At 36.8% G+C, this 27,682-nt stretch overlaps 1 protein-coding gene across 1 annotated transcript in view; it reads left to right on the forward strand.

Moving 5' to 3' along the window:
- LOC149560743 (putative disease resistance protein At4g33300) overlaps positions 1–15,226 on the forward strand; it is a 30,619-nt gene extending 15,393 nt beyond the window's left edge. Inside the window, exon 3 of the mRNA XM_089824776.1 lies at positions 14,454–15,226. Coding sequence (XP_089680902.1) covers positions 14,454–14,486 — 33 coding nt within the window. The 3' untranslated portion in view covers positions 14,487–15,226. The remainder of the gene's footprint in view (positions 1–14,453) is intronic.
- The last annotated feature ends 12,456 nt before the right edge of the window (positions 15,227–27,682 follow it).

Consider the following 27,682-nt stretch of genomic DNA (forward strand, 5'->3'; position numbering starts at 1 on the left):
TTCTGATTTGATAACATTTCTTTACATAATCCTCTTCCTCTTACCAATTTGGTAATCTGAATGTCAACATCATATTCCATTACCCTAGTGATCCATCCAGCTCTCTTCTCACTGACATCTTTGTTTAATAGGAAGTCTTTTACACTTGCATGGGGTACCAACAAATGGATCTTATTATGGGATAAGAGGTGTCTGAACTTCTTCAAGGCTCTAATGACTGCAAGGGCTTGCTTCTCAACAAAGCTATACTTATCTTCATATTCCTTAAGCCCTTTACTAAAGAAGGCTATGGGCTGCTCCTCATTCTTGTCATTTGTTTGGGTCAAGACAGCAGAGATACTTGACTCACCACCTGAGGTGTAGAGGATGAAATCTTTCTCAAATTTTGGGTTCATGAGGGTAGGGGCCGATGCTATGGCTGCCTTGATCTTTTCAAAACTCTCCTTCCCCTCCTTGGTCCATGAGAAGACCATATCTTTCTTGAGCATGGCTGTAAGGGGTTTCACCATGGTGGCAAGATTAGGAATAAACCTCCTTACAAAATTTATCCTACCAAGGAAACTTTGTAGCCCTTTCTTGTGTTTAGGGAGAGGAAGGGCAAGTATTGCTTTTGTTCTTTCTGGATCAACGGTCAATCCATCCTTAGATACAATGTGTCCCAATAGTTTTCCCTGGTCTGTAGCAAGGACACATTTGGCTGGGTTGAGAGATACCCCAAACTCTCTACATCTTAGAAATACCTGTCTCAAATGATCAAGATGATCCTCCACATTCTTGGAATACACAGTTATATCATCAAGGTATACCAAGACAAACTTGTCAATTAATCTTTTGAAAGCTACCTCCATTGCCTTTTGGAATGTGGCACCTGCATTTGTTAATCCAAATGGCATTTTGCAATAAGCATAGGTGCCCCATTTAGTAGTAAATGCTGTCTTGTATCTATCAGACTCTTTAACCAGCACTTGGTTATAACCAGAAAACCCATCAAGAAAAGAGAATCTCCTTGACCCACTGACCTTGGATAGAATTTGCTCCATACAAGGGAGAGGATGGTGATCTTTAAGGGAAGCCTGATTGAGATCCCTAAAGTCCACACACAATCTGATTTCTCCATTCTTCTTCCTCACAGGGACAAGGTTAGCTACCCATGATGAGTGTTTGATGGGAAAAATTATGTTAGCCTCAATCAGTTTGGATAGTTCTTTCCTCATTAAAGGTTCAATCTTGGGATTCACTGGCCTCTGTTTTTGCCTTACTGGTTTGACCCTATCAACTAAATCTATGGTATGCTGAAACAAACTAGGGTCGAACCCCTTTAAATCATCATATGTCCAAGCAAATACATCACTAAATTCTTGACATAGATGAATGAAATCTTCTTGCTCAGCTTTAGAACATACCTTCCCCATGTTAAGAGATTTTCCATCAGCAATAGTAACTGGGGCATGGTCATCCTTTTCTGCAGCTAGATTCATCCCTTTGCCTCTTGTTTGATCATCAGGGTTAAAGACGCCTTCCAAGGTAATGAGACCCTTGGGCAGCTTGTTGGAACTGAGATGAATGATCTGATCACCATATTGATCTTGTAGTCTTAGCTGATTTCTCCTTGAAAATTCTGCTTCATTCTGCAAGAAGCTCACAATTTGCTCATCAGACTCGAACACTTGCCAATGAGTATTATTATTAGGAACAGCAGGCCTCACCACTACCCTTATTTGTTGTTTCTTTTCTTCCTCAAGATTCCCTGGCACATCATAAGATGCACCCACTGCTGCAAGTCTGTCAGCATGTTTATTTTCTTTCCTAGGAATGCTCTGAATGTTAAATGCATTGAAACCCTCAAGCAAATCCCAGACTCTATGTTTATAAGACTTGAGCAGGCCATTTTTGGTGATATTCTGATTTCTCACTTGGTTCACTACCAACTCGCTGTCCCCATATACTTTCAAGGCTTGAATTCCCCTCTTTTGGGCAAGTAGGAGACCTTGGATCAAGGATTCATACTCGGCCACATTATTGGTACAACTGAATTGAAACCTAAAAGAGAAGTAGTATCTTATTTGTGTAGGAGAGATCAACATAACACCAGCCCCTGATCCATTTCTATTCCTTGAGCCATCAAAGTACATACTCCATACTCCATTTATGTCGTCATTAGTCCTAACAAGGTCAGGAACTTGAACCTCTTTCTCTATTATGCAATATGTACTAAGGCCTGTCTCAAGGGTTTCCGACATAGGTTCAAACTGACATGTATTTGCCCACTCATCCAAGAAGAAATCAGGAATCTCTGCTATGGAAGTGACAGGCTCGTTTACTATGTTATTTTCGTTCACCTCTAGGATAGGGCAATTCATATTGATGAAGTTGGGAGTGTAGGGTTCAGTGTGATGAAGGGCTTGAGGTTCTGCTCTTATTGAAGCATTGGCCCCATATCTGGTCTAAATGACATGTAAGACCAATCAGCAAATATGAATCCACCAATTTGAGCAGTGAAGTCTCTTGAAAGACAGATGGCAAAATAGGGCTTAACCTCAGCAACAGATATGTCTTGAATCACAGTACAACCAGGGCATGCATGTAGGGCCATTTCCACACTTCTAAGGATGCCTACGGTTTTGACAGTACTCCCATCTAGTTGTAACACATCCCTAACAATGGGCTCATATTTCATCCCTAAAGCATCAGCAACACACCTAGGCATTACTGAGCTGCTAGCCTCCGAATCTATCATGCAATTATGGACTAATTTGCCCCCTATAATCAGAGAAACATAAAATGGAGGAGGTCTAACCTTTTTATTTGCCTCCACATCTCCTGCTGGTTGTACTAAACTAGTGGCACTCTCCATGGTAGATGACTGATCCTTGGGCTCAATCCTTTCCAATTCTTGCTGCAGCATCTTCCTCTGCATTGGTATGGTAGCAACAGCATCCCACATGGAAATGTTTACATTGGTCTTCTTCATTTGCTCTACCACACTTAATGGGGCACTAGGGATTTTGGTAGAAACTTTGGGGGCTGCACTTACAAGAGGTTGAGATGGGGCAACAAAAGGATCACTTGCGTCCTCATTTCTCGGACCTTGCTTTTGCTGTTGTGAAGTGTTTGTCTGCTCATTTGCTGTTTGTGTGTTAGGTATAACACTTGAAGTTGAGGCCTGCTTAGGAGAAGGAGGAGCAGCATGTTCCATAGCTCTCTTCTTGCTTCTTGTGTTATGAGCAACGGAGTCCTGGTTTACATTACAATGTTCCTCCATCTGGTGATTCATAAAAGAGCAATCACCCTGCCTCTGAACATATGAGGCCTCCTTGGGATGATCTTCTTTGTGTGATTGCTTTACCGTGGACTCTTGGACAGTTAGGGCCAAATAAGATTCTGCTTTCTGACATAGGCCGTAGGTATAAGAATAGTTACATGAGGGGCAAAAATCTTGGTCTTGGGCCAAGTTATTTTGAGGGACTATAGCTCTGTTCTGATTTGAGCTTGAAGCAAAAGCATGACTATTCTGCCTATTCTGATCAAAAGAGCTATTCCACTGATTAGGAGGCCTACCACCACTTGGAGCCTGATATTGCAATTGGGGAGGCTTGCCACCTTGGGCCTGCTGTCTTTCTAAGGCCACCACCTTGTTACTCATCTTTTGTATTAGAGAAAAACTATCCTCTAGTCTCTTCCCTTGGTCCTTCAACTCCCTCCCCTGCTCTTGTAATTTTTTATCCAGGGTCTTTTCTCTTTTATCTGCGTTCAGTACTAGACCTTGGAGCATTTCCTTGAGTTCATCTATTCCGTTTGAGGATGTGGAAGCTTGGGGAACTGGAGTAAGGGCTTGCGATGTAGATATTGTAGGGAGAGGGGCTATTGCTGGTTGGTGGTTGGGAACATCAGGAAAGAAAGGCATAGGAGGCTTTGGAGCCAACTTTCCTCCTTGTATTAGAATGTTCTCAGCTTTTATGGCTGTCTCATAAGCATTAGGTAATGTATCTCCTCCCAGAGTTTGGATTGTGGTGGCAATATCACTGTTAAAAGCTCTAAGGTAATGCAAAAAGGCATTATCAGGGGTAGGTTTCACTATAGTAGGTATTCTATCCCATGTCTTTTGGAATCTGTAATTAAAATCAGTCATACATTCATGGGGGGCTCTTTTTATTGTAGTCAGCTACTCTAATAGTGACAAATGGTCACTCATCCTCAAAATGTTTGCATAATCCTGCTCCTAGTCCATCCCAATCAGTTATGGAACCATGAGCTAAGCCTCTATACCACTGTAATGCTTTTCCTTTTAAAGATGAGGCTAGAAGTCTGACGGCAACATCATCTTCTGTAATACCATAAATATTGCAGACATTCGCTACCTCTTGGATATGCTCTAGGGGGGAAATAGAAGTTTCACCAGTAAAATCAGGTATGCTTTTTAGTGCAGCTACTGGTATATCATGTCTTTGGGCTAACAACAAAGGACTTCCACCATTAAAGGTGGCAAAAGGATGAACTCTTGGCTGTGCCATATAAACAAGTGTTCTATTGATGAGTGCTGATGGCAATCTAGGCTGAGTTCGGACAGTAGGAGGAGTAGAGACAGATCTCACAGGTATATTGATTGTTACTCCACCTCTAACTGGTGATAATGAAGCTCTAGCCCCCCTTCTTCTAGGACTTGAAAGTGAGAGTTCTTGATATTGAAAATTACCTCTAGAAGACGCCCTTGTTTCAGCTCTGGGCATGAATTTCTGCAACTTTGGCCTGAAACCAGATTTGTTGATGCTCAGAGTCGCCAAGTACTTGATGAATCAGCCTCTTGAAGGCTTGAATACTGAAGCCAGCACTACTTCTTCAGCATTAATCTCAGAAACTCTTTCTTCTTTTGACACCAGTAGACATGAAATCTCCTGATATTTGTCCCACCGGGCGTGCCAAAAACTGTTGTCACTTAGGTTTGCACCCTTGTCCAAGGCCTATGCCCGAGGACAACCTAGTGAAACATGGAAACAACCTCCAAGCTGTGGGACTTGAACTACGAGGTTGAGTCTCCGAAGAAGGCCGGCTTCCTCTTACTGTCAGGGCGCACCTATCTATTCTCAGAAGGGAAAGGGAGAAAGAGAGCGTTAAAGAAAATCTACCTAGTTTAATCTAAGGCGGTGATGCACCAAGACAGAGTGTTCAGACTCATTCCTGACCATATATATACTACAAAACCAGAATAACACACAAAAGTCATACACATCCAGACTTATATCGATCAATAATCACATACAGATCAGAAAAAACCAACCGAATGACACTAGGAAAAGGAGATTTCACTTATGTATTATCCAATAGGCCAAAGATAGATACAGTATGCAGATCATTGATCTCAACAATACACCAATGGGAGGCAAAGTGATGCACATTCACACTGATGGTTGAAAGAGATGATACAGGCTATTACATGGCTCAGAGACAAAGGGGTTTTACACTGCAAGTCTGCAAGCACTAGCAGAGAAAATAAAAAAGAATCGACCTTGAGAACAGATCACAAAATTGCCTTTATAGATCAGGCATAACTGAAGATTTCCGCGTTACATTCACTTCTTACCTACTGGCATTAACTTCCCATCTTGAGAATCCAATCGGGGATCTGATTGAAATCCTGGCCTGCATACCGAGAAAAATTTCTTTCTGAGAGAGCCTGGAGAAGATAGAAACGGCGCCACAACATTCCCTGACATGGTAGATGGATCGACCGGATGGGTGGAGTGTCCTTATGCCCTGTATTCATTCCTGGTAGGTCGGAAATGATCGCGAAGATCAGTTCGCAAGATACGTCGATCGTCTCCGCATCTTGGTTCATGAATCATCCTAGCCTATCAGTCGACCCGATTTCTTATATGCCGACTAGGCCACGCGGGCCAACCATAATCCTTTGTTTTGCCACCTGGAGAGTCCTTCTGCGGTTGACCGCCTTCATCGAACTAACCGTGTCACCCTACCATCTAACCGCTGGCCGTTAGCTAATTGCCACGTCGAAAATCGGACCCGCGAGGACACGTGTCAATCGGGCGAGATGTCGCCATGGTAAAAATCTTGCAGCTTCACTAAGGCGACATGACGCCTACCGTTGATCTTTTCTCATCCGACGATCACGAAGACTCGTCTTGACCTCCCGTAACCCTCTGTTTCTATTGATTCGCCGGGCCCGTTAATACGTGGCGTCCTCCTGTTGGTTTGTCGGTCATCCCATCCTAACTGCTTCTGACGGCATGAAATGCAGCCCCGCTAGGACACGTGGCGCACGGGCGCTATGTCGCTGATGCTAAAGTCCGGGCAGTTCTCGATGGCGAGATAGCGCCAGCCGTAGATCTTTGCAGATCTGACGATCAGAGCGACATCGTACTTCACTCGCCGTCCCTTCTGAAAACTACTGGGCCCATGGTACGCCGTGTCCTGACATATACACATGGCATCATTTGATTGGTGAACCCGAGACTTGATCCATAGAATGGCCACGCGGCGGATGGGCGCTATGTCGCCATGATAACATCTGCGCATCTCCGCCATAGCGAGATGGCGCCATCCGTTGATGCAATCAAATCCGACGGTGGAGATCATAAATCTTGACTGTGCCAACCGTACTGATAGAGACTCCAGCCTGGTTACACGCGGCGGTTCCTTACTGGCCCAGCGGAACACCACCAGGCAATCTTGCGACCTGGCCTCACAGGGTGACCACGTGTCGACCAGGCGCCATGTCGCTATGGGAAAATCGAGGCTAAATTCCCATAGCGCCATAGCGCCCAACCGATGACATGTCCCTATCTGTGCGTGGTTCCTTTTGATTCGTTGCCGTGGCACCGGGCTCCGCCAACTGGACAGATGAGGTACATAATGGGGCCCAATATTTTGTCTGAAGCTCTCGCTGTTTATTTTCTCCGGCCCGCCAAACTTTACTCGACCGTCGCAACATTTTTTCGGCAACGTGACCCGCCCGCCGACGTGAGCATCTCCGCCGGGCGCTATGTCGCCATGGAGATTTTCCGGTTGGCGTGCGATAGCGCCATAGCGCCTGCGGCGCCGGAAAACTTTCCCGACCGCCCTCCGTTGTAGCCCAACCGCTGGGCCCACCAAACACGTGTCAATCGGGCGCGATGTCGCTGATACTATCTCCCGTGCAACTTCCGATGACGAGATCGCGCCGACCGTCGATCCATCTAAAATCTAACGGAAGAGAAACTTTGGCGGGTCGGGGCATTAAAATAACAATTTTTTAGGCTAACCGTTGAACAAGCCGCGGATTTGAATTTGAGTCTTTGGCGGTAAAACCAGAGGTAACAGTCACCTCAACTGAAAGGTTTCAACTGTTTTCTTATCTAGTTGAAGGAGGCGACTAGGAGATTTGGATGCCTCTGCTGCTACTGGTGTAACAAAAGAAACTTCTCATATCTTTTCAGAAATTTGGCCTGCAACTCATCTGATGTTGGGTAATAGTATGATTGCTGGAACTCTCACCTCACAGGTTTGCAAACTGAATTCACACTATTGACTCCTTGTGAGTTTGAAGCACGAACCCCTCAACAATAGCAATTTAGGTTCTGACCAGGAATTTATTGTCATTGATTGCCTGGCCATAAATTCCCTTTTTCCCTCAGACGGATCTAGAATGAAATGTAGTTCTAGGTTGCTGGAATGCTCACATCTGTTGTTGGTGGTTATTAGATGTTCTTGGAGGGTGACCTACATGGCTTGTAGCCTGTAGATTGGTTTTATGATCCTCTCACCCAGATATAAGGGAGGGATCCTTGCTAGTAACTAGATGTGCGATCTGCTACTTGGTAGCAGTTGCAATCAGATCTGCTTAATTTAACAGGGCCTACAAGTGCACTTGAAGATGGATAGTTTGACAGTGCAGTCTGTATAAGGTAAATTTGACCAGTGAACTTCTGGCAGATGATAGATGTTGGAGGGGCCTATTTGTCAAGCAAGTGCCACCCAAAATTGTTAAATAAAACCATCGACCTTGTTAAGAAACCCAAATAAGGATGGTGATCTCTTATACCAGCACCCAAATTGATGAATCTACAGTATAAAGATCCGTATATCAGTTCACCCTGCAAAATGGTTGAAAATTGATCAATCTTGTGAGTGGAGGCGTTCCGTTCTCATCCCTGTTTTGAGTAAGAATTATAGTTTTTCAATTTTTTTGCATATCTCTTGTCCTATCTTCAAATTTAATTAATTTTTAATTACATTATATTAAATGTTTTCATTTATTTTTATTCTTCAATTTTATTAGTAAATCCTAGATCAGATAGGCGACGTGACACACGCATAGTGATCTAATTGGTTTCCATTCTGAATTGTTCAATTAGGCCCCATGGAGGAAAAGCACTCTCTGAGATGAATTTACCTGAGACAGGCTTTGTTGTTTCTCTGTACTTTGAGTAAATACTTTCTTCTCCCACTTTTGAAATCCATGAAGAATATAAATTCACATAAATAACCGATTATGGTACAAAATGGCTAAAAATAAAATGTCTAGATAAATTACCTTGGCTGAATCAATTCAAGAGTCAAGACTGTCTGCTAGGATAGGTTGATTGCCTCCCCTGTTCAAAGTCAAAGCAAAGCAGTGCAGTGCAGAACTTAAAAGAGTTAATTTTTATGCTTATGCCAAGCTTAACCTGGATCACGGCAGCGATTAGCTGGAAGTTGGTTTCTTTTAGATGCCCTCTGCTGAGATGTGGTCGATTACCGACTGCTGCCTGATTTAGAAGTTTGTTTTATGACCTTGGGAGTTCAAGCTCACTAAGAATGTTATGTTTATTGGCATTACCAGCCTGAAAGAATTTCCAGCATCAAGTGGAGAATTGGGGTTGTTCGAATGCTTAGACATTTCATTGCATGAGGATTTATGAAACTTCCAGAGGATATAGTGCAACTACAGAAACTGAGAGATTTTTACATGAAAGAACATTTACAAGATTACCCGCAGACATTATCATATTTGTGAACCGAGTTCCGTGAAGTTTGTTGTCTGTGATTGGAAGATTGGGAGGCAATGGTTGTGGGCCAAGAACATCTCTTCTGCAGAACTTGTATTTGTATTCATCATAAGAACAACTCTCATAATGAATGATTGGCTATATATTTTTTTGTTAAAAAAGTAGTTATGATATATTTTTAAAAGAAGAAATGGGTGGGAGAAGTCACACCCTATCTGATTTGGTCAAGTCTGAACTGTAGAAAAGACAAAACCCCTAGGTGACAATAATTATAACCCTAAGGGGCAAGCCCAGTTAGGCAATCACAGTTATTGAGTTTGTTTGATAACGTTAGCAGGGTGTTATTAGGAACATGGTCTCAAGTGGGACACTTAGGCAACTTGACTAGGTTCACTAAGTGCAGAGTTGCCCCTGCTAGAGGCTCGAGTTACTGATAACATTGTGCATGGTGTCTTTCCCTGGTGATCTAAAAGCCCTTGAAGATGCACCATTTCAAGTGCAAATTTGTTAGCTTATACTATTGAATGTACACAAGAACGTTGGAACAAGTCATATTTTTAGTATAAGTCTAAATCATAGTTCCAAGAATCACGGCGATTCATGCGATTCACGCGATTCGGCGATTCGATTCAAGCCAAACGATTTTTTGTGAATCGGTGAATCGAATCAGCGATAAAGGGTTTATGAAATAAGTTACTCACTAAATTTCAAGGGTTTTTTAAATTTTCCGATTCATGGCCGATTCGATTCCGATTCATGGCCGATTCACGATTTGATTCGGCCTTGCCGATTCCGATCTGATTCCGATTCTTGTTACTTTGGTCTAAATGGAAGTTTAGAGACTGCAAGAGGATTGCCGGAAGAGGCAAAAATTTCTGAATTTGGAAGATGAGCACATTCAGCTACAACAGATGATTTTGACCTCCCAAGAGTACTCTAATGATTCTAATTTCTGGATGATGCTTGAAGATGACGTTTGGTTCAAGAGAAACTTTGGATATTTATTATTTGAAGGGAAGAGGAAAAACTTTTATATGACTTAAGGATAGCTCCACTGTCCTTACAACCCTATCTAAATAACTGTACCAATTGCCATTATAATCATCAAGATCAACTTCTTGTTCTTGTCCACTCCTTTATATGACTCTCAGACTAATCTAGGACTTCTTGCCACAATAGTTGCAGGTTGTATTGGCATAATGATGAAGATGATTGAGTCAAAGAAGTGGTGTTGCCATTGTTGGCAACAAAGCATAGTGGAAGTGATGGATCAACCATACCAGAAGTGAATGGGATTGAATAGTTAAACTTACTAAGTGTTAAATGTATCAGTGACAGGATAGTCATTTGTAGAACAAATGATCAACGATGAAGATTTTGGTGGTTTTTGGTTATGTGGTTCATCCAAAATCATTGACAGAGTATATCAATCTCTGTCTCTAATCACATTAGGTAGTTTATTAGTATAGGAAAATATCTGAGGAACAAAACCAGATAAATCGTGTAGAACAATGTACTGATAGAGTGAGTTAGATTAAATCGATCAACCAATGGAGTAAAAGTCAAAGGATGATTTAGATTATTGTTGAATTATTTAGGGCCGGCATCAAAGACTGAAAAGGTAAGTTGGTGGGCTCACACTCAATTTAATTGTTTTGGTGGTTGACTTAATAAACCGTTTTTATGTTTTATTTTGTTTTGGGAAGATATAGATAAATGTCTATAAAAGAAGATGAAAATCATAATATTAGGCTTGTAATGCATGAATGCCATTTGAGAAGTTAGGACGAAGTCTCTGTGTGTGTTGCTTTAGTCCTTGGTTCCTTAGATTCCAGAGTTAGGCTCATATAACTTGTGGGGACTGGCTTTTCCTATGATCTAATTTTTTACACACACACACACCATTACATTTTCATCTAGCTATCACGTAATAGAAATAGCTATAATTTATAGAAAAATAGGCCCTTAGAGAAATAAATTGGTGGGTTCCAATACATGCAAATGATAAAAGTATATTGCAAACTACACAAAGTATAGACAACAAAAATAAATAGCAAGAGATGTATGATATATAGTTCCATATATTGACCATATCTTGAAACTTTGAGTGATGAAGGTTGTAGTTATTCTATCGCTTCTCCCTTCATTGTTTAGTCAAAACAAGATTAATTTTCTTTCTTATTTTAATATTTTTCACGATAAAGATAACTTGTTATGGGGCCTTGGGCAAGTACCATGATGAAAATTTGGCAAACATGTGTCATGCATTGTAACAAGCTAAAAATTTATAACAAAAGTTCACTAATTTTTGATGTACTTGTTTAAGTTAAGAGTTTTAAGCAAACGACTTTTTATTTTTATTTTATGGAAATGAAAAGAACATATCATAGTAATTGTAAGACTTGATCTATACTTAACAAGAATAAGTATTTTAAACAAACTAACATTTATCAATTTACTTCTTTAAAAGAAAGGAATTAAATGAATTGCTATATAAGAGACAAAATACCACCTTTTCAATTAAATACTTTTCCTCTAACATTCTCAAAATAATTTGAAGCAAACATAAATAAAATACTCACTTTTTTTTTGGATTAGGTTGAATTGATAGAAATGATTTTGCAAGATCAATGTGTCCAAATATTTGCTTGTGTCACGATCATGGGGAAAAGGTATCACAGGGGCATTTAACCACCCAATCATGGATTGTATTCAATCCCTCAAGGTTGCTTCAAATTCCAAAGCAGACCCAACCCTCTGCGAGGGATGGTGGATGATCAAGTCAAGACTCCTTGGAATTTGGTGTAGTGTCACCTACAACATGATCGATCAAACCCTATAACCTTCTGCTACTTTGGTTTAACTCCTGCCATGAATGTATGTAGTGACCATTGTGACTTCCAATAACTCATACCTTGGCCATGGATTTCCTTTATTTGAAGTCATCATCTCACCTTCTCTCTTGATTCTAGGTAAAGTTCAGTTTCTAAGTGTTTTGGCCTGATGAGTCAATTGAGAAATCTGTTGTTTAATAAGGTCTTCACTAGGTTGGTATAATCTTAGGTGCTCGGTGTGTTAGCCCGCCCCAACCTTGGGCCTAACACATTCGCCTTCTTTATATGGGCCTTCAAGTATCATGCAATTGTTGGAACAACTAGAGGCAATTCCCTTGTCATTTAGGGTTCCACACGAGAAGCAAATTATTCATGTAATTCGTCATATTGGGAGCTTCCACTTCCTTATTTGGAAGTTGTAAGTTTCGATGTCATAATCAAACATGTTTAAAATGTTCCTCAAAAAGCTATTTAGAAGAATGCTAGTTGAGCACAAGAAAGACGGACTTCCAGAATGTAGGTGTCTAATTGCTCTGTTTTAAGTTAACTGATTTGTGAGGTGGTATGTTAGATTGAACTCTTTTAAACTTGACTTGCTTTCTTTCTCTTGGTTAAACAAACATACTTTCTTCCCAACCTTCTAGTCTCTATTTCGAAGTTATTCTATTGTGAATAATTGTAGCTGATGGATTTGACTTGATGACAAGATTATAGTCACTATTCTTATTAGAGTATCTTTGTCTGACTTTTAGGGTTATTTTGGGTTCACGTGCTTTATTCGGTAATTCATAAGCGATATTGGCTTCATTTGAATGTGTTGTTTGCATTAGATTTTTTTTAGAGTTAAGGGTCGAGTTGACTTGACAATGAACACTCTTTTCTCATGGTCAAAGAACAAGGTCGAGTTCTTGATATCAGGAAGGTATTCTATAATTTTTGTGACCACATCAAGGAGAATAATGATTTTGATATAGTCTCCGTTGGGAACTGGGAACAATTTGGTCATTCTTTATTAGCAATACTACTCTAGAAAGGAAGACTAGTTGTAATTTGAACTTGGCTTATGGTATAAAGGTCCGTCTCTCTTCAAAGATGATATATGACTATTGCAACTCCTAATTCTTTGCATTGTTTAAGCATCACAGGCAAACACGCTAAGAAGTTAAAGTATGTATTATCCTAGGAAATACCAATCTTATTGAAAAATATAAATTAAAAAAGAAGATAAAAGAATACAACATTGAGTTTCTTTTATTAAGAGATAAGTGAGCAAGAATAGAGCAGTAATATCCTACAACATGAAGATTGCATAAGAAATAATCTTTAAGCCTTTTTACAGAAAAATATTTTCTTTCTTGAACAGTAAGATCATTAAGCATCATTGCAATGTGAAAAAGATGATTGAATAATACAAGAGACAATATTAGTTGCAGAGAAGGAATGATTCATGCTTGTTTAGTTTTAAGGTTAGTTAATGGTTGTGTGATATCTCCTCAACCTTGTTACTTCCTATGGATATCTCCTAGTCTTGCTTGCGGTCCCTCTTTTGCTGAGCACCCCTGAAGGTGATACTTCTATTTCTTGATTTTTTGCTACATATTCTTTCCCTACAATAACCTCCACAACCAAGACATAACTCCACCATTATTTCTCATTCACCTAGATGAGATGGCACACTATGTGTTCCCCTCATCATGAAAAGGAAGACACACATTTTTGTTCAGCCAATCTTGCAAAGCTAATACTTACCTATTTTTAAACACAACTTTGGTTGTTGGAATATGATTTAGGAATTGAAATTTGAAATTCTTGATTTTGGATTTTGGAACTTAAAAATATTTGATATTCAGAATTTGTTATTCCAAGCCCATTTGGTTCAAACTACGAATATATGGTTCAAAAAATGAGTATAAAAGTTACAGTGAGAAAGGCAATTTGTATCTCCAATTTTTCCAAGGACCTATTCATGGTGCTTCCAACTTTACGCATGCCAAAAATTGTTGAAGAAAGAGATTTTTGAGAATAGATTGATACAAGTATGATCAATATGTTTCAATCATTGTTTTGTCACTGATGTCAAATTTGCTATTTGCTAGTAAGACAATTGCTTACAAGATTTAAGTACTATCACTTATTTGATTGATGAAGAAGATTTGATCAAAAGATGTAACAATAGCACCTGGAGGAAAGGTTGAGTTATGATATGTAAAAGAGTACAAAAATCAGTTAAGACAGTGATAACATGATGTATTGATAATTTACTTAAGGTTACAAAGGCTGGTTACACTAAGTAAGTATAGAAGAACAAGTTAAACAATCTTTGTCTGTCAAGCTTGATCGAATGGATAGTAGGTGCCAATCAAAGTTAGTGCAAGACAAGTAGAAAATTAGTTGGAGCTGAGTAAAAGTCTATTCTAGTGTATGCTGAGAAAAACAGAGGATACCGAGTAAGGTTTAGTTGATGCGAAGCACCAATTCACTTTAGTTCATGCCGAGTGATTTTATAGAGGATGTCAAGCAATGCAGTATGTGTTGAGCATCAAAAGTACATTAATGTCGAGTAGCTGCATTATTTGAAAGATCTTGAATTTGATGGATTTGAGCTAACAAGTTATTTGTCTTGGATTGTGTGAACCAGATGGAAGATAAAATTGATGAGCTAGTGGCATAGGATTCAAGATAAACTATTTTGAGGCGAATTCAAAGAGGATTGAAGGAGAAGTTTCTAGAAAAGATATGAAATATGGGGTAGATTCATTGTATACTACCTAATCTATCCTAACCCTAAATTGGATGATGGAGAATGAGTGACAAAAGATCTTAATTTCCTATTTATAGGAATGGTTGGTCAGAAGCAAAGGTTTTCATGTGCGAAAACCTAAGGAAGACAAGGAGTTAAGGGTTTTACTTCTTCAAGTGACCTAGGAGAAGAGTTTGCATTGGTATGTTAAGCAAGAAGGGTTAAGGGTATGAATGCTTGAAGGGTGAACAAGCTAGCAGAGCTAAAATGTGTAAAGGCCAAGTAGAATGAAGGACTGAAATAAATATATGTAATCTGCAAATGAAGTTGCAAGTTTTTATCAAATCAAGCCTTACTATTACTCTTTAATAATTGTATGAGTCTAGGGTAAATAATTTGGATTAAGGTTGACCTAATAGTCATTTGTAAATCCTTTAGCCGGGTGACATTCTAAGTGAATGGTCTAAAGTCCTTTAACAAGAATCACTCCTAAAAGGGTGATTGAAAATCTTTAACAGGGTCACATTTAACAGTGTGTATTGTAACCTTTAACATGGTTGGCCTTTCACATGACATCACTTCAGAAGAGTGAAAAATGGTAACATGTTATTGGTGGTTTTTTCCAAATTGGGTTTCCACGTAAATCATTGTGTCAATTGTGTTGTTGAATCTGTTATGTTTTATGTTTATATTTTTGCAAATTGATTTGATAGTAACCTACAAGTTTTAAGTGATTACATAATTTTATGGATGCATGCATGATAATAAATGTTTTATGGGTTCACTAAGCTATGAAATTTTTTATTTATAGGGTACGTGCAAGAAGTTGGGTCTCACTTTTGGGCAAAAAGTGAAAGTGTTTTTCCTATTTTTGAAATTTTTTGTCAATTAATATCAAAATTTGACGCATTTAGAAATTGAATATAAAAAATTTCAGAAATAATTTTTTTTCTTTTTAGAATCTAGTTTTTGAATATGTAATTTATTTGTATACCCATATTATAGATTTTGTTTTTGGTCTGGATATTTAAAAACCACTTTTTCAAAATGCTTGTTTCAAGACCATACCACACTCATGTACAGACACCATAATTTGACACAAATAAATGATTTTTCATAAATCCTTTTAAAGGGAGTTACCTAATACACTTAAGATTGATGACAATATTTTTCTTTAATTTTTTATTGAATAATTTTATTATTATTAATTATTAGTTGTCTATAAAGGTAAATTTTAAAACCTCTCGTGTACGGATACCATAATTTGACCAAAATTTCACTTTTTTCAATTTTTTTTTTTTTAAAACCTCAAAAGAATTATATGTAGATTGATGACATATAAATTAATTTAAGAAAAATTATAAAATGAAAAAGTTATTAAAGTTTTAGTGAACTACACTATTTTACATTTAGGTACCACCTCTCATTAAAAAATAATGCAAAAATAGTAAATAAAATTATAGCACTATAAAATTTATAGTTATGAAATTAGGATAGTGAGAGCTCTAATGGGTTTTTGTTTCATAAAAAAATTTGATCGGGAAGACCCTCTAAAAATATGGCAAGGCATAAATTTGTTAGTGTAATGCCTTGCCAAATCTTGATAGGTCAAAGCATATCCCGAACCAAAATACGAGGTAGGAGAAAAAAATCCCATCCAATGTTGTGAGAAATGGGTACCCGTTTTGAAAAAGTCAAATCGACATATAAAATCCACCCCCCCCTCCCAAAAAAAAAAAACAAAATTTTAAATTTTTAGAAATGGGTACTCGATTTTTCAAAAAATGGGTGCCCATTTTTTAAATTTTGGATCAGGTGCCGGAGCCTAAAACGGGTACCCATTATTTCCAAACGGGTACCTGTTTCTAAAAGAGCACGATCTCAATCTGCAGACTTCCATGGAATTGAGACCCAACTCCTTGCTTCTACCCTATACATCTGGACCTTAGATAATTGATTCACCCCCTTCTTAATTATTTTAAAGTATTCCAACAATTGGTATCAAAGCCATCTACTTAAGAGGACTAGTTTGAAGGTGCTAGAAGTACAAAGATCAAGATGTTAAAAAGAGAAGTACCCAAACTTAATGGAGATAACTTTCCTGCATGACAAAGTTTGATGAAGCTACACCTTGGAGGACTTGGAGATCATGAACAATCTACCATTACTACTGAGCATGTTGATCCTGCTAGAGCCCCAACTGGCGAAGATATGAAAAAGAAGAAAGAACATAACCAGGCAATGTTGGAGATTGCCTCTACCTAAGCTATGCCGAATTTGATGATATCAAATAATGTGGGATGCCTTAACCACCATCGATGGAGGAGACACTAATGTTCTAAGAGCCAAAATTGAAAGTCTCAAAGGTAAGTTTGATGATATGAGAATAAAATAAGGTGAAAATATTGCTCAATATGTCGCAAGGATAAAAGAAGTTGTTAATGCAATAAGAAGAGCTATTAGCACAATAGATGATGATATTGTGCTAAGAAAAGTTTTAAGAACACTACTACCTAGATATGCTATTAGAGTTTTTGTAATTCAATAACTAAAATGTATACTGGGGAATAATCTATCACTCAAAGGTCTGGTAGGTAGGCTCACTGTTTTTGAGCTATCTAACTTTGATAATTACAAACATGAAAATATTGAATCCACTTTCAAAGCTAAGCTGTCATTGAAGGAACCTGATGATAAGAAGAAGAAGAAGAAAAATATAAAGTATGTGTCCAGTGACAGTGATATAAATGAGGAGGATGTAGAACAACTTGAAGCACTATTGGCAAAAAGATTCCACAAAGCTAAATACAAGTTCAAAGGAAAATTACCTATCATTTGTTTCAATTTCGATGAGGTTAGTCATATTATTGCTAGATGTCCAGAGAAGAAGAACTATAGAGGTGGTGACAAGTACAAAAGTAGAAGAGATGAAGACAACAAGAACTATGAAGATAAAGACAAGAAGTCTTGCTACATTGTTGAAGAGAAAACAAAAGATGATTATGATGAACATGATGATGAAGTGGTGTATGTTGCAATGAAGGACGAAGCTGATGAAGATGAGGCAACCACACTTGTGACTTGTGTGAATAAGAATGACAAATGGATCATTGACAATAAGTGTTCACATCACATGACTGGAGGCAAAAGTAAGTCCATTACCCTGAATTGTTATGATGGAAATAGTGTAAGATTTGGTAATAATACATCATGTTTGATAAAAGAAAAACGTTTTATCAAACTCATAAATAATATTTTATGTGACAATGCTTACTATGTTGAAGGACTTACCTATAATCTCTTGAGTGTGTCACAACTAAATAATTCAAGATGTAAGGTTAAGTTTGAAAATAAGATTGTTAAAATATATGACACAAATGGAAAATTGATTGGAAAGGGTGATCACACTAGGAGTAATCTATTCAATCTTGACATAGAGGATGCTACTTGTCTAGTTGTAAAATTTGATAATGTATGGCTATGGCACAAAAGGTTATGTCATGTTAATTTTGATAACTTGATTAGTATTAGTAACATGAAAAAAGTTAGAGGTTTGGCTAAGTTGAAGAAGTCTAATAATATAATGTGCAAACAATGTCAGTTAGGTAAAATGACAAAGTTAAGTTTTAAAAGTAAAGCGTATACCTCTAAAGGAAAACTAGAGATTGTTCATACTGACTCATGCAGACCAATTGAAGTGCAAAGCTACAAAGGAGATAAGTACATTATGTTGCTTATTGGTGATTATTCTAGAATAATGATAGTTATGTTTCTAAAATAGAAATCTAATGCTTTCCAAATGTTTAAATGGTACTTAACAATAGTTGAGAAGGAAACAAACAAAAGTCTGAAATGTTTGAGATCTTATAGAGGAGGAAAATTTACATCACATGAGTTCAAGATGTTCTGTAATGACAAAGGAATCAAAAGATAGACATCTGCCCCTAGAACCCCTCCACAAAATGGAATAACTGAAAGGAGGAACATATCTATAATGGACTATGCTAAAACACTCATGATGGAGAAAAATGTTTCTTTGAAATACGAGAGAGAAGCTATAAATATAGCTGTCTATACCTTGAACTGTGTACAAGTCAAGAAAGGTACTTATTCAACACCTTTTGAACTATGGTATGGATACTCACCCAATGTAAAATATTTTAAGGTATTTGGAAGCAAATGTTATATTCTCAAAAACTTTAAGAATGGTAAACTAGATGCAAAAAATGAAGGTGGTATATTCGTAGGATATTCCAAAAGTATTAAAGCTTATAAGTGTTTAAATACTAATACTAACAAAGTTGTGAAAACTGCAAATGTAAATTTTGATGAATATACATAATTATAGAGGCTAAACCTATGAAAGAACTATAAAAATACAAATCATTTTTATAGTTTTATAAAGGTGTGCTTGCTGAAGAAGATGCTACAACTCAAGCTACAAACCAACAATAAGTTTCAGTGACTGCTGAGTTACATACTATGAATGCAAAGTTGCATTTAGGAATCGAGGTACATTCAGATGTTGAGTTACATAATAAAGTCGATGCACATTCTAATTCTGAGATTAGTAGATATGCTGAGCTACCTGATAGAGATTGCACAGTGACTCTGAAGTTGAAAGACAAAATGAAGAAACTAGAGCTGAACCAAGATTGTCCAAATATGTCAAAGAGACATCATCTTGTTGCACAAATTATTGGAGATAGAGATGCTAGATCAGTGACAAGAAACAGATTGAGAAATGATACATATTTACTCAACATGAAAGAACCTAAATCAGTGAGAGATGCCTTAGAAGATGTGGATTGGAGTAAAGCCATGGAAGAAGAGATTGAACAAATTGAGAAAAACAAAACATGGACTCTAGTTCCTAGACTAGAAGACAAAAATGTGATTAACACCAAGTGGGTATTTAGAAACAAGCTAGATGAAAATGGTGAAGTTACAAGGAACAAGGAAAGATTAGTTTGCAAAGGATATGCACAAGAAGAAGGAATTGACTATAGAGAGACATTTGCTTCTATTGCTAGATTGGAAGGAGTAAGAACTTTACTTGTTTATTCTGCATACAAAGGTTTCAAAGTTTATCAAATGGATGTTAAATCTGCATTTCTGAATAACATATTAGAGGAAAAAGTTTACATAGAACAACCAGAAGGTTTTGTTGATGTTAACAATAAGAACATGGTATATAGATTACACAAAGCTCTATATGGTTTGAAACAAGCACCAAGAGCATGGTATGAGAGTTTTCATAATTATCTTATGAAGATTGGATTTGAAAGGACTAATAATAACAACAATCTATACATGAAGATAGAAAAAGACAAAGTTATTTTATTATCTAAAATTTTTGTTGATGATTTCATATTTGAAGGTCAAGATGCTTTATGTAAGGCTTTTGCAAATGAAATGAAACAAGAATTTGAGATGCCTATGTTTGGAGAGATCAAGTTCTTTGTGGGTTTGCAAGTATATTAGATGAAATATGGTATATACATCACTTAGTCAAAATATGTCAAAAAAATATTAATTTTTTTGGATTGGAGGATTGCAAACTAGTAAGTACACTTATGATGATAGGACATAAGTTGTCAAAGAATGATGATTTAGCTAAGGTGAATCAAATATTGTATAGGTCTATGATTGGAAGATTACAATATGTAGCACATAGTAGACCTAACATTGCATTATCTGTAGGGGTAGTTGCAAGATTCTCTACTAATCCTAGGGAGAATCATTTGATGGTTGTAGAGAGAATAATGAGATATCTGAAAGGAATAGAGTATGGTCTATACTATAAGAAAAATGAGAAATTTGAATGAAGAGGCTATACTGATGCTGAATGGGCTAGAAACATTGATGACAGAAAGAGCACTAGTAGAGGAGCATTTTTTTAAGGCAAGAATCTAGTTACATGGACTAGCAAGAAACAAGACTACACTTCACAATCTACTGCTGAAGCTGAATATGTTGCCGCTACTGTAAATTGTACAAATATTGTATGGATCAAATAGTTTCTCAAAGATATGAATGAAGAGATCATAGAACTAGTGACACTTTATTGTGATAATAGAAGTGCTATAAATATATCAAAGAATCCTATGATGCACACAAAAACAAAGCACAGTGTAATCAAGTATCATTACTTGAGAGAATTAGTTCAAGACAAAGATGTGAAGATGAAAAATGTTAACACAAAAGAAAAATTGTTGATATCTTCACAAAAGCATTACCTAATGATGCTCATGAGTATCTAAGAGATAAACTAGGGGTGTTACCCCTATCAAAGGCTATCTAAGTAATAAAAAGAGTGTTTTGCATCAAACAAGTTGATTTTCATATGTTATAAATTGATGTAGAGGATCTTACTTTAGGAGCTGCCTAAAGTGATCAAAGAACTAACACTACAAATCAGTCACAAGCAAGTTTGCAAAGGAAGAAATTGAAGAAGTTTATAGCTACATGTTAAGATGACAAGTCTTTGGCATTATTGTCAAAGAGGGAGATAGTTATTGATCAAGGGAAATACAAGAAAGAGGGAGATAGTTATTGATCAAGAGATATACAAGAGATTGGAGATTTAACAAAGAGAGAGAAATCCTAATATCTACCTATTAAGAGGGAGGTATAAGAAGAATTCAGAGGGAGTTACAAGGATCACAAAGGAGTTTTATAACCTATTGAGAAGATGAAAGTTGCTGATAGAGAGAGAGATTTCAGTACAATGAATTATTTTCTTTTTGGTATTTTATTGGTCTTACTATTTTCGCCTAGTTCGTTTGGTTGATCAATTTGGTTTGCTATCAATGCCAAAGAGGGAGATTGTTGAAGAAAGAGATTGTTGAGAACAGATCAATACAAGTATGATCAATATGTTTCAATCATTATTTTGTCACTGATGTCGAACTTGCTATTTTCTCATAAGATAACTGCTTGCAAGATTTAAGTACTATCACTTATTTGATTGATGAAGAGGATTTGATCAAAAGATGTAACAATAGCACCTAGAGGAAAGGTTGAGTTATGATATGTAAAGGAGTACAAGAATAAGTTAAGATAGTGATAAAATGATGTATTAATAATCTACTTAAGGTTACAAAGGCTGGTTACACTAAGCAAGTATAGAAGAATAAGTTTAAAAAAGTTTGTCTGTTAAGCTTAACCGAGTGGATAGTAGGTGCCGAGCAAAATCAGTGCAAGCTGAGCAGAAAATCAGTTGGAGCCAAGTAAAAGTCTATTCTAGTGTATGCCGAGCAAAATAGTGGATGTTGAGTAAAGTTTAGTTTATGTTGAGTAACAATAAACTTTAGTTCGTGCTGAGTGATTTTACAGAGGATGATGAGCAACATAGTATGTGTCGAGCATTAGAAGCAAGTTAATGCCAAGTGGTTGCATTATTTGAAAGATCGTGAATTTGATGGATCTGAGCTAACAAGTTCATTTTTTGGGAATGTGTGAACTAGGTGGAAGATAAGATTGATGAGCTGGTGGCACATAATTCAAGGTAAACTATTTTGAGGCAAATTCAAAGAGGATTGAAGGAGAAGTTTTTAGAAGAGATATAAAAGATGGGGTAGATTCATTCTATACCACATAATTTATCCTAATCCTAAATTAGATGATGAAGAATGAGTGGAAAAAGATCTTAATTTCCTATTTATAGGAATGGTTGGTCAGAAGCAAGGGTTGTCATGTGCGAGAACCTAAGGAAGACAAGGAGTCAAGGGTTTTGCTTCATCAAGTGACCTAAGAGAAGAGTCTACATTGATATGTTAAGCAAGAAGGCTTAAGGGTATGGATGCTTGAAGGATGAACAAGTTATCAGAGCTTAAATGTGTGAAGGCCAAGTAGAATGGAGGACTAAAGTAGAGATCTATAATCTAGAAATGGAGTTGTAAGTTGTTATCAGATCAAATCTTGTTGTTATACTCTAATAATTGTATCAGTCTAGGGTAAATTCTTTTGATTAAGGTTGACCTAATAGTCATTTGTAAATCCTTTAACCAGGTGACATTCCAAGTGAATGGTCTAAAGTCCTCTAACAATGCTCACTCCTAACAGGGTGATTGAAATCCTTTAATAGAGTCACATTTAATAGTGCGTATTGTAACCTTTAACAAGGTTGGCCTTTCACAGAACATCACTTCAGAAGAGTGAAAAAGGGTAGCATGTTATTGGTGTTTTTTCTCAAATTGGGTTTTCACAAAAATCATTGTGTTAAATGTGTTGCTAAATCTATTATGTGCCATTTAAAAAAATTAAATTTCAAAAATTTGTGCAAAAATAGTTGCCCCCAAATGGGCATTTGGATGTCAAACCCAATTAAATTTTACTTTAGTTGAAATTCTCATTTTAAAAAGGATTTAAAATGGGAATTAAAATGAGAATTCCAATAACAAGTATTTTGAAGGAATTTGGATTGTTTTGGGGGTCAAATGGGGATACTCGTTTCTACTTTTTCTCAATTCCAATTCCAATCATGTAGACCCAAATGATGGATTAGAATTTTTTTAGAGTTTTGAATTCCAATTCCATTCTAATTCTAGCTACCAAATGAGCCCTTAATACATTTCCCTAGGTTGAGTTATAATTGATATCTCAGGAACATTCCCTAGGTAAAGGAAGGTTATGCAAAATGGTGGCTAGGTGAACACATGATGAGGATGCCACATTTACAATGAGGTTACCGAAGTAATGTTTCCTTACTATTTTCATTGATTTAGACATAGGTTCTCATTTCAAATTTACTATAATTTTGGAAAAGATTCACCAAACTAATCATAGTTGATCCTTATCATATATATAAGCATGTCATGTTAAAAATCAAAGGATTGCGAGACAACTTAATGGGTTAGGTTTATTCCCGATCATCATGAGGCTAAACATGCAAGACAAATTGTTCAAGGTGATGAATAATCATTTACTAGGAATATGTATCGATGTAATTCTGGAACAAGTCACATTGGTCATCCAAGTACCGTTATGTTGTGAGATCTTTCCACAAGAAGTTTTATACTTGACCATACACCATCCTCTTTCTCGGTGATACATTTTCCCCCTTTGGGTTTGATTTGTGATCTTCTTGCATCCATTTAGAACGAGTGGTTAAACATTGGAAAATAATTTAAGTAAACAAGATCATCTATATATAATTATATCATCATGTCTATGAACATATTGCTATTAAAATTAAGCCGATCAATATAAATAATCAATAATTTGATCACAATTAAGTCATAACCAAGAAAAATAATTAAGAATTTTAAGTTTGCAATACCCTAAATTTTGAAACTACAATCTGCTTAGGGCACAATCTGCCCAAACCAAGGTTAGTCTATATAAACCACTTTAGGGAACAAAATTTATGCCACTCTATCATAATAATCAATACCATTTAGGCAAAAAGATCAGTATTTATGTTTTGATTAGGTCTTTTCCTACTTAGGGCACATTCACAAAACCATTATTGAAATAGAAAAATTCATCTAGGGCATCAAATAGTAACAATACGAGCATAGAAGTATCAAATTAAAGGGGTGTGACATATTTTCCACATTATGAGTCATCATCCTTGATGATTAGAAAACCAAAATATAATAGTATTTACAACATATAAAAGTTCCTTCTGAACTCTCAATTAAAAATATTGTAAAAATGCAGAAATTATTGATGAATCTTGTTGTAGTCTTCCCACATAGCACTATCTTTTGAATATTGGTCTTACTAGACCTTACATTGTTTAACCTCTTTGTTATGCAGGTGTAACCTATGTGCCTCTAGCACCCTAACAGACTCAACAATGACCACCCTAGGGTCTTAGGTCTGCAAAGAGTTCCACTCAATCATGTGTGAGAAATTAGAAATATACTTTTTAAGATAGGAAATGTGAAACACATTGTGCATTCTAGATAATGCTAGTAGTAGAGAAATCCTTTATGCTACTGGGATGACCACTTCCAAGAGGAGAAAGTTTCAAAGACTTTCCAAATGTTATAACACTTTTGTAGGTTTTTACCCTTATACTGATTGTGATATGACAAGGTGTTCATTTGGCATCAAGGTAACTTTTCTATTGATTGGTAGCTTCTGCCAACATTTGTTTGATCAATTTGACCTGCCCTACTATCTCTAACAATGTCTCTTGGCCTAATACAATCTTATCTTCTAGCCTTTACTAGCTTATAGGAGCTCTGCACTTTCTAACACATGGTGCGTTGAAGGGGACCATTTTTATTAATGATTGGTAGGTATTGTTAAATGAAAATTCTACCAATGGAAAATAATCTTCCCATTTGTATTGTTGATCCATGTAATACATTCTAAGTAAATCTTTTAGGATTTGACTCACCCTCTTTATCTGCCCATTTGTCTTGTGATGATATGTTGAGCTTATGTTTAGTTGTGTTCCCAATGTTGAGAATAGACTTAGCCCAAATCTAGAAGTTATACAAGCATCTCTATCATAGATTATTTTCTTGAGAACTCCATGGAGCCATAAAATTTCTTGCACAAACTTGTGCACAATTACTAGAGCTCCATCTGTAAGGTTACTTAGAATACAATGGGCTACCTTGGTAAGTCTATCCATGAATAAAAATATCGTGTTGAGCTTATTGCGTGATATGGGTATTCCTTTGACAATGTCCATACTAATAATCTACCACTTCCATTCTAGAATATCATGTGGGTGGAGTAATGTAGCTGAGTGGTGGTGCTCAGCTTTAACCCACTAACACTTGAGGCAACTAGCTACAAACTTAGATGCATTTCTCTTCATCCCTTTCCAAAAGTATAAGGTTCTAATATCTACTAAGAGTTTTGTGAGTGTAGGATGTCCTAAGTATGGTGTTGAATGAATCTCCCTAAAGACTAAATTCCTTAGTTCTAGGGAGTCTTGAATGTATATACACCCTTAGAATTTGAGTATTCCCTCTGGTTCAAAATGAAACCAATCATATCGATGGTATTAAGGGTTTACTTGTAGCACCTTTTTAACTTGATGGTAGTATTTATCATTTCCATAACTTGATAGAATTTATTGTTTGAAGTTTGATTGAATGGATGTTATGACACATACATGTAGTCTTTAGCTCAAGGTGCCAACTACTCTATTTTCCTTTTCTATAATATTAATGATTTCAAAATCATTATTGAAAATTAGTTCTAGCCACCACCTTTGTTGTGCATTCAAGTTAGGTTTTGTAATAAATACTTCAAACCTTGGTGATCAGATCCCAATTTGAATATTTTTCTGATTAGATAATGCCTCAATTTCTATTATGTGTGCACTATGGTAGCTAACTCCAAATCATGAGGCACATAATTTACCTCATAATTCTTGAGTTTTTGTGACTCATATGCTATAACATGCCCATCTTGCATAAGTATTGCTCTAAGCCCTTTTCCAAATGCATTTGTTACCACAAGGAATTGTCTTTTTGGATCCAACACTTCAAGATTAGTGTAGTGGTTAGTTTTTCTTTGAGTAAATTGAAAGCTTGCTTACACTTAGTTGTCCATTAGAATCTCTTACCCTTCCATAGTAGGGAGGTAATAGGAAAGGAGATTTGTGAGAAATTGAGGATGAATATTCTATAGTAACCAACTAGGCCTATAATTTTTTTGACCTCTTAGACATTTCTAGGTGCCGACCATTCTTCTTTAGCTTTTATCTTTGTAGGATTCACAACTATTCCATCTTTAGAAATTATATGGCCTAGATATTGGGTTTCTTGTTGGAAGAATACACATTTTGATAACTTTTCATACAACTTATATGTCTAAAGATGCTAAAGGATGAAGTGAAGGTGATGTAAGTGCTCTTCCTCATCCTTCAAATATATAAGTATGTCATCAAGAAAGACTAGGATGAATATGTTCAAGCAATCATGAAAAAAAATTGTTCATCAAGTTCATAAATGCAACAAGTGCATTAGTCACTCCAAAGTGGAGGATGATGAACTCATAACATTCATAACATGTTATGAAGGCTATTTTCAATCTCAGTTGGCGGTATCCTAATCGTAAGTCTATTTTAGAGAAGATGGTGGCTCCTCGCATTTGATAGAAGAGATCATCAATACAAGTTAAGGGGTACCTATTTCTTATCGAGACCTTATTCATCATCCAATAGTCAATGTAGAGCCTTAATATTCCATCCTTTTTCTTAAAGAAAATTATTGGTGCTCCTTAGGGTAAAATGTTGGGCTTGATCATACCTTTGTCTAACAATTCCTGTAATTGATCCTTAAGCTCCAACCATTCCACTATGGTCATTATATATGGTGCTTTTGATATTGGTTTGACTCTGGGAATTAGTTCAATGAAGAAGTCAAATAGCCACTTCAGGGGCCGCTCTGGTAAATCTTCATGAAAAACATTTTTAAAATCCCCCAAGCAAGGGCACTTCTTTTTGAATGATCATATTGGTTATTCTATTGAATTTCCCAGATAAAAAGTTAGGTACTCATTTGAATGAGTACCTTTAGTGGTTTTTAGAGTCTCCTCCATCTTAACCATGAACAACTAACATCCTTTCTTCTCACTTCATCTAAGTTGGGTTGTGGAGAGATGTAACAGTTTCAAATCTTGTTTAACTCCTTGGATCGTTACAAGGTTACCTAATTCATTAATACACTCGACCCTTTTTGCAAAGCATTCCACCTGGGCTTTATGTTGCCACAACCATTTGATTCCTAAAATAATATCATAGGTCTCTAGGGATGCAACATACAAGTTGACTTTAGAAGAAAACCCTGGAAGTTCTAATTTGGCTTCAAACAGACATTGCTCTACCCGAGCTTTGGATCAATTTTCATATTCTATGGTCCATGGGTTTCCCATGAACTCAATTCGTTTTAGAAAGTGACTTAAGATTTTAGGGTTAATACAATTTTTTGTAGCCCTAGTGTCTATGAGAGTGGAAATTGAGTTTCCATAGAGTGTACCTGTCACCTCTATAGGTGCCATCTGAAAGTCTACTTGCCGATCATTTACCTCTATGTGAATTCTTTGCTGACAGGCATTCTATTGGCTAGGTAGTGGGGTTTTTGGTGATGGGACATTTTGGGTCTTGGTGGAACATTGAGTAGCCTAATATGTGCCTCCACATGTTAAGCATT

This window comes from Cupressus sempervirens, chromosome 4 (genome assembly GCF_028749045.1).
Source record: "Cupressus sempervirens isolate cs-2001-9-10 chromosome 4, ASM2874904v1, whole genome shotgun sequence".
NCBI classification, from domain to species: domain Eukaryota; kingdom Viridiplantae; phylum Streptophyta; class Pinopsida; order Cupressales; family Cupressaceae; genus Cupressus; species Cupressus sempervirens.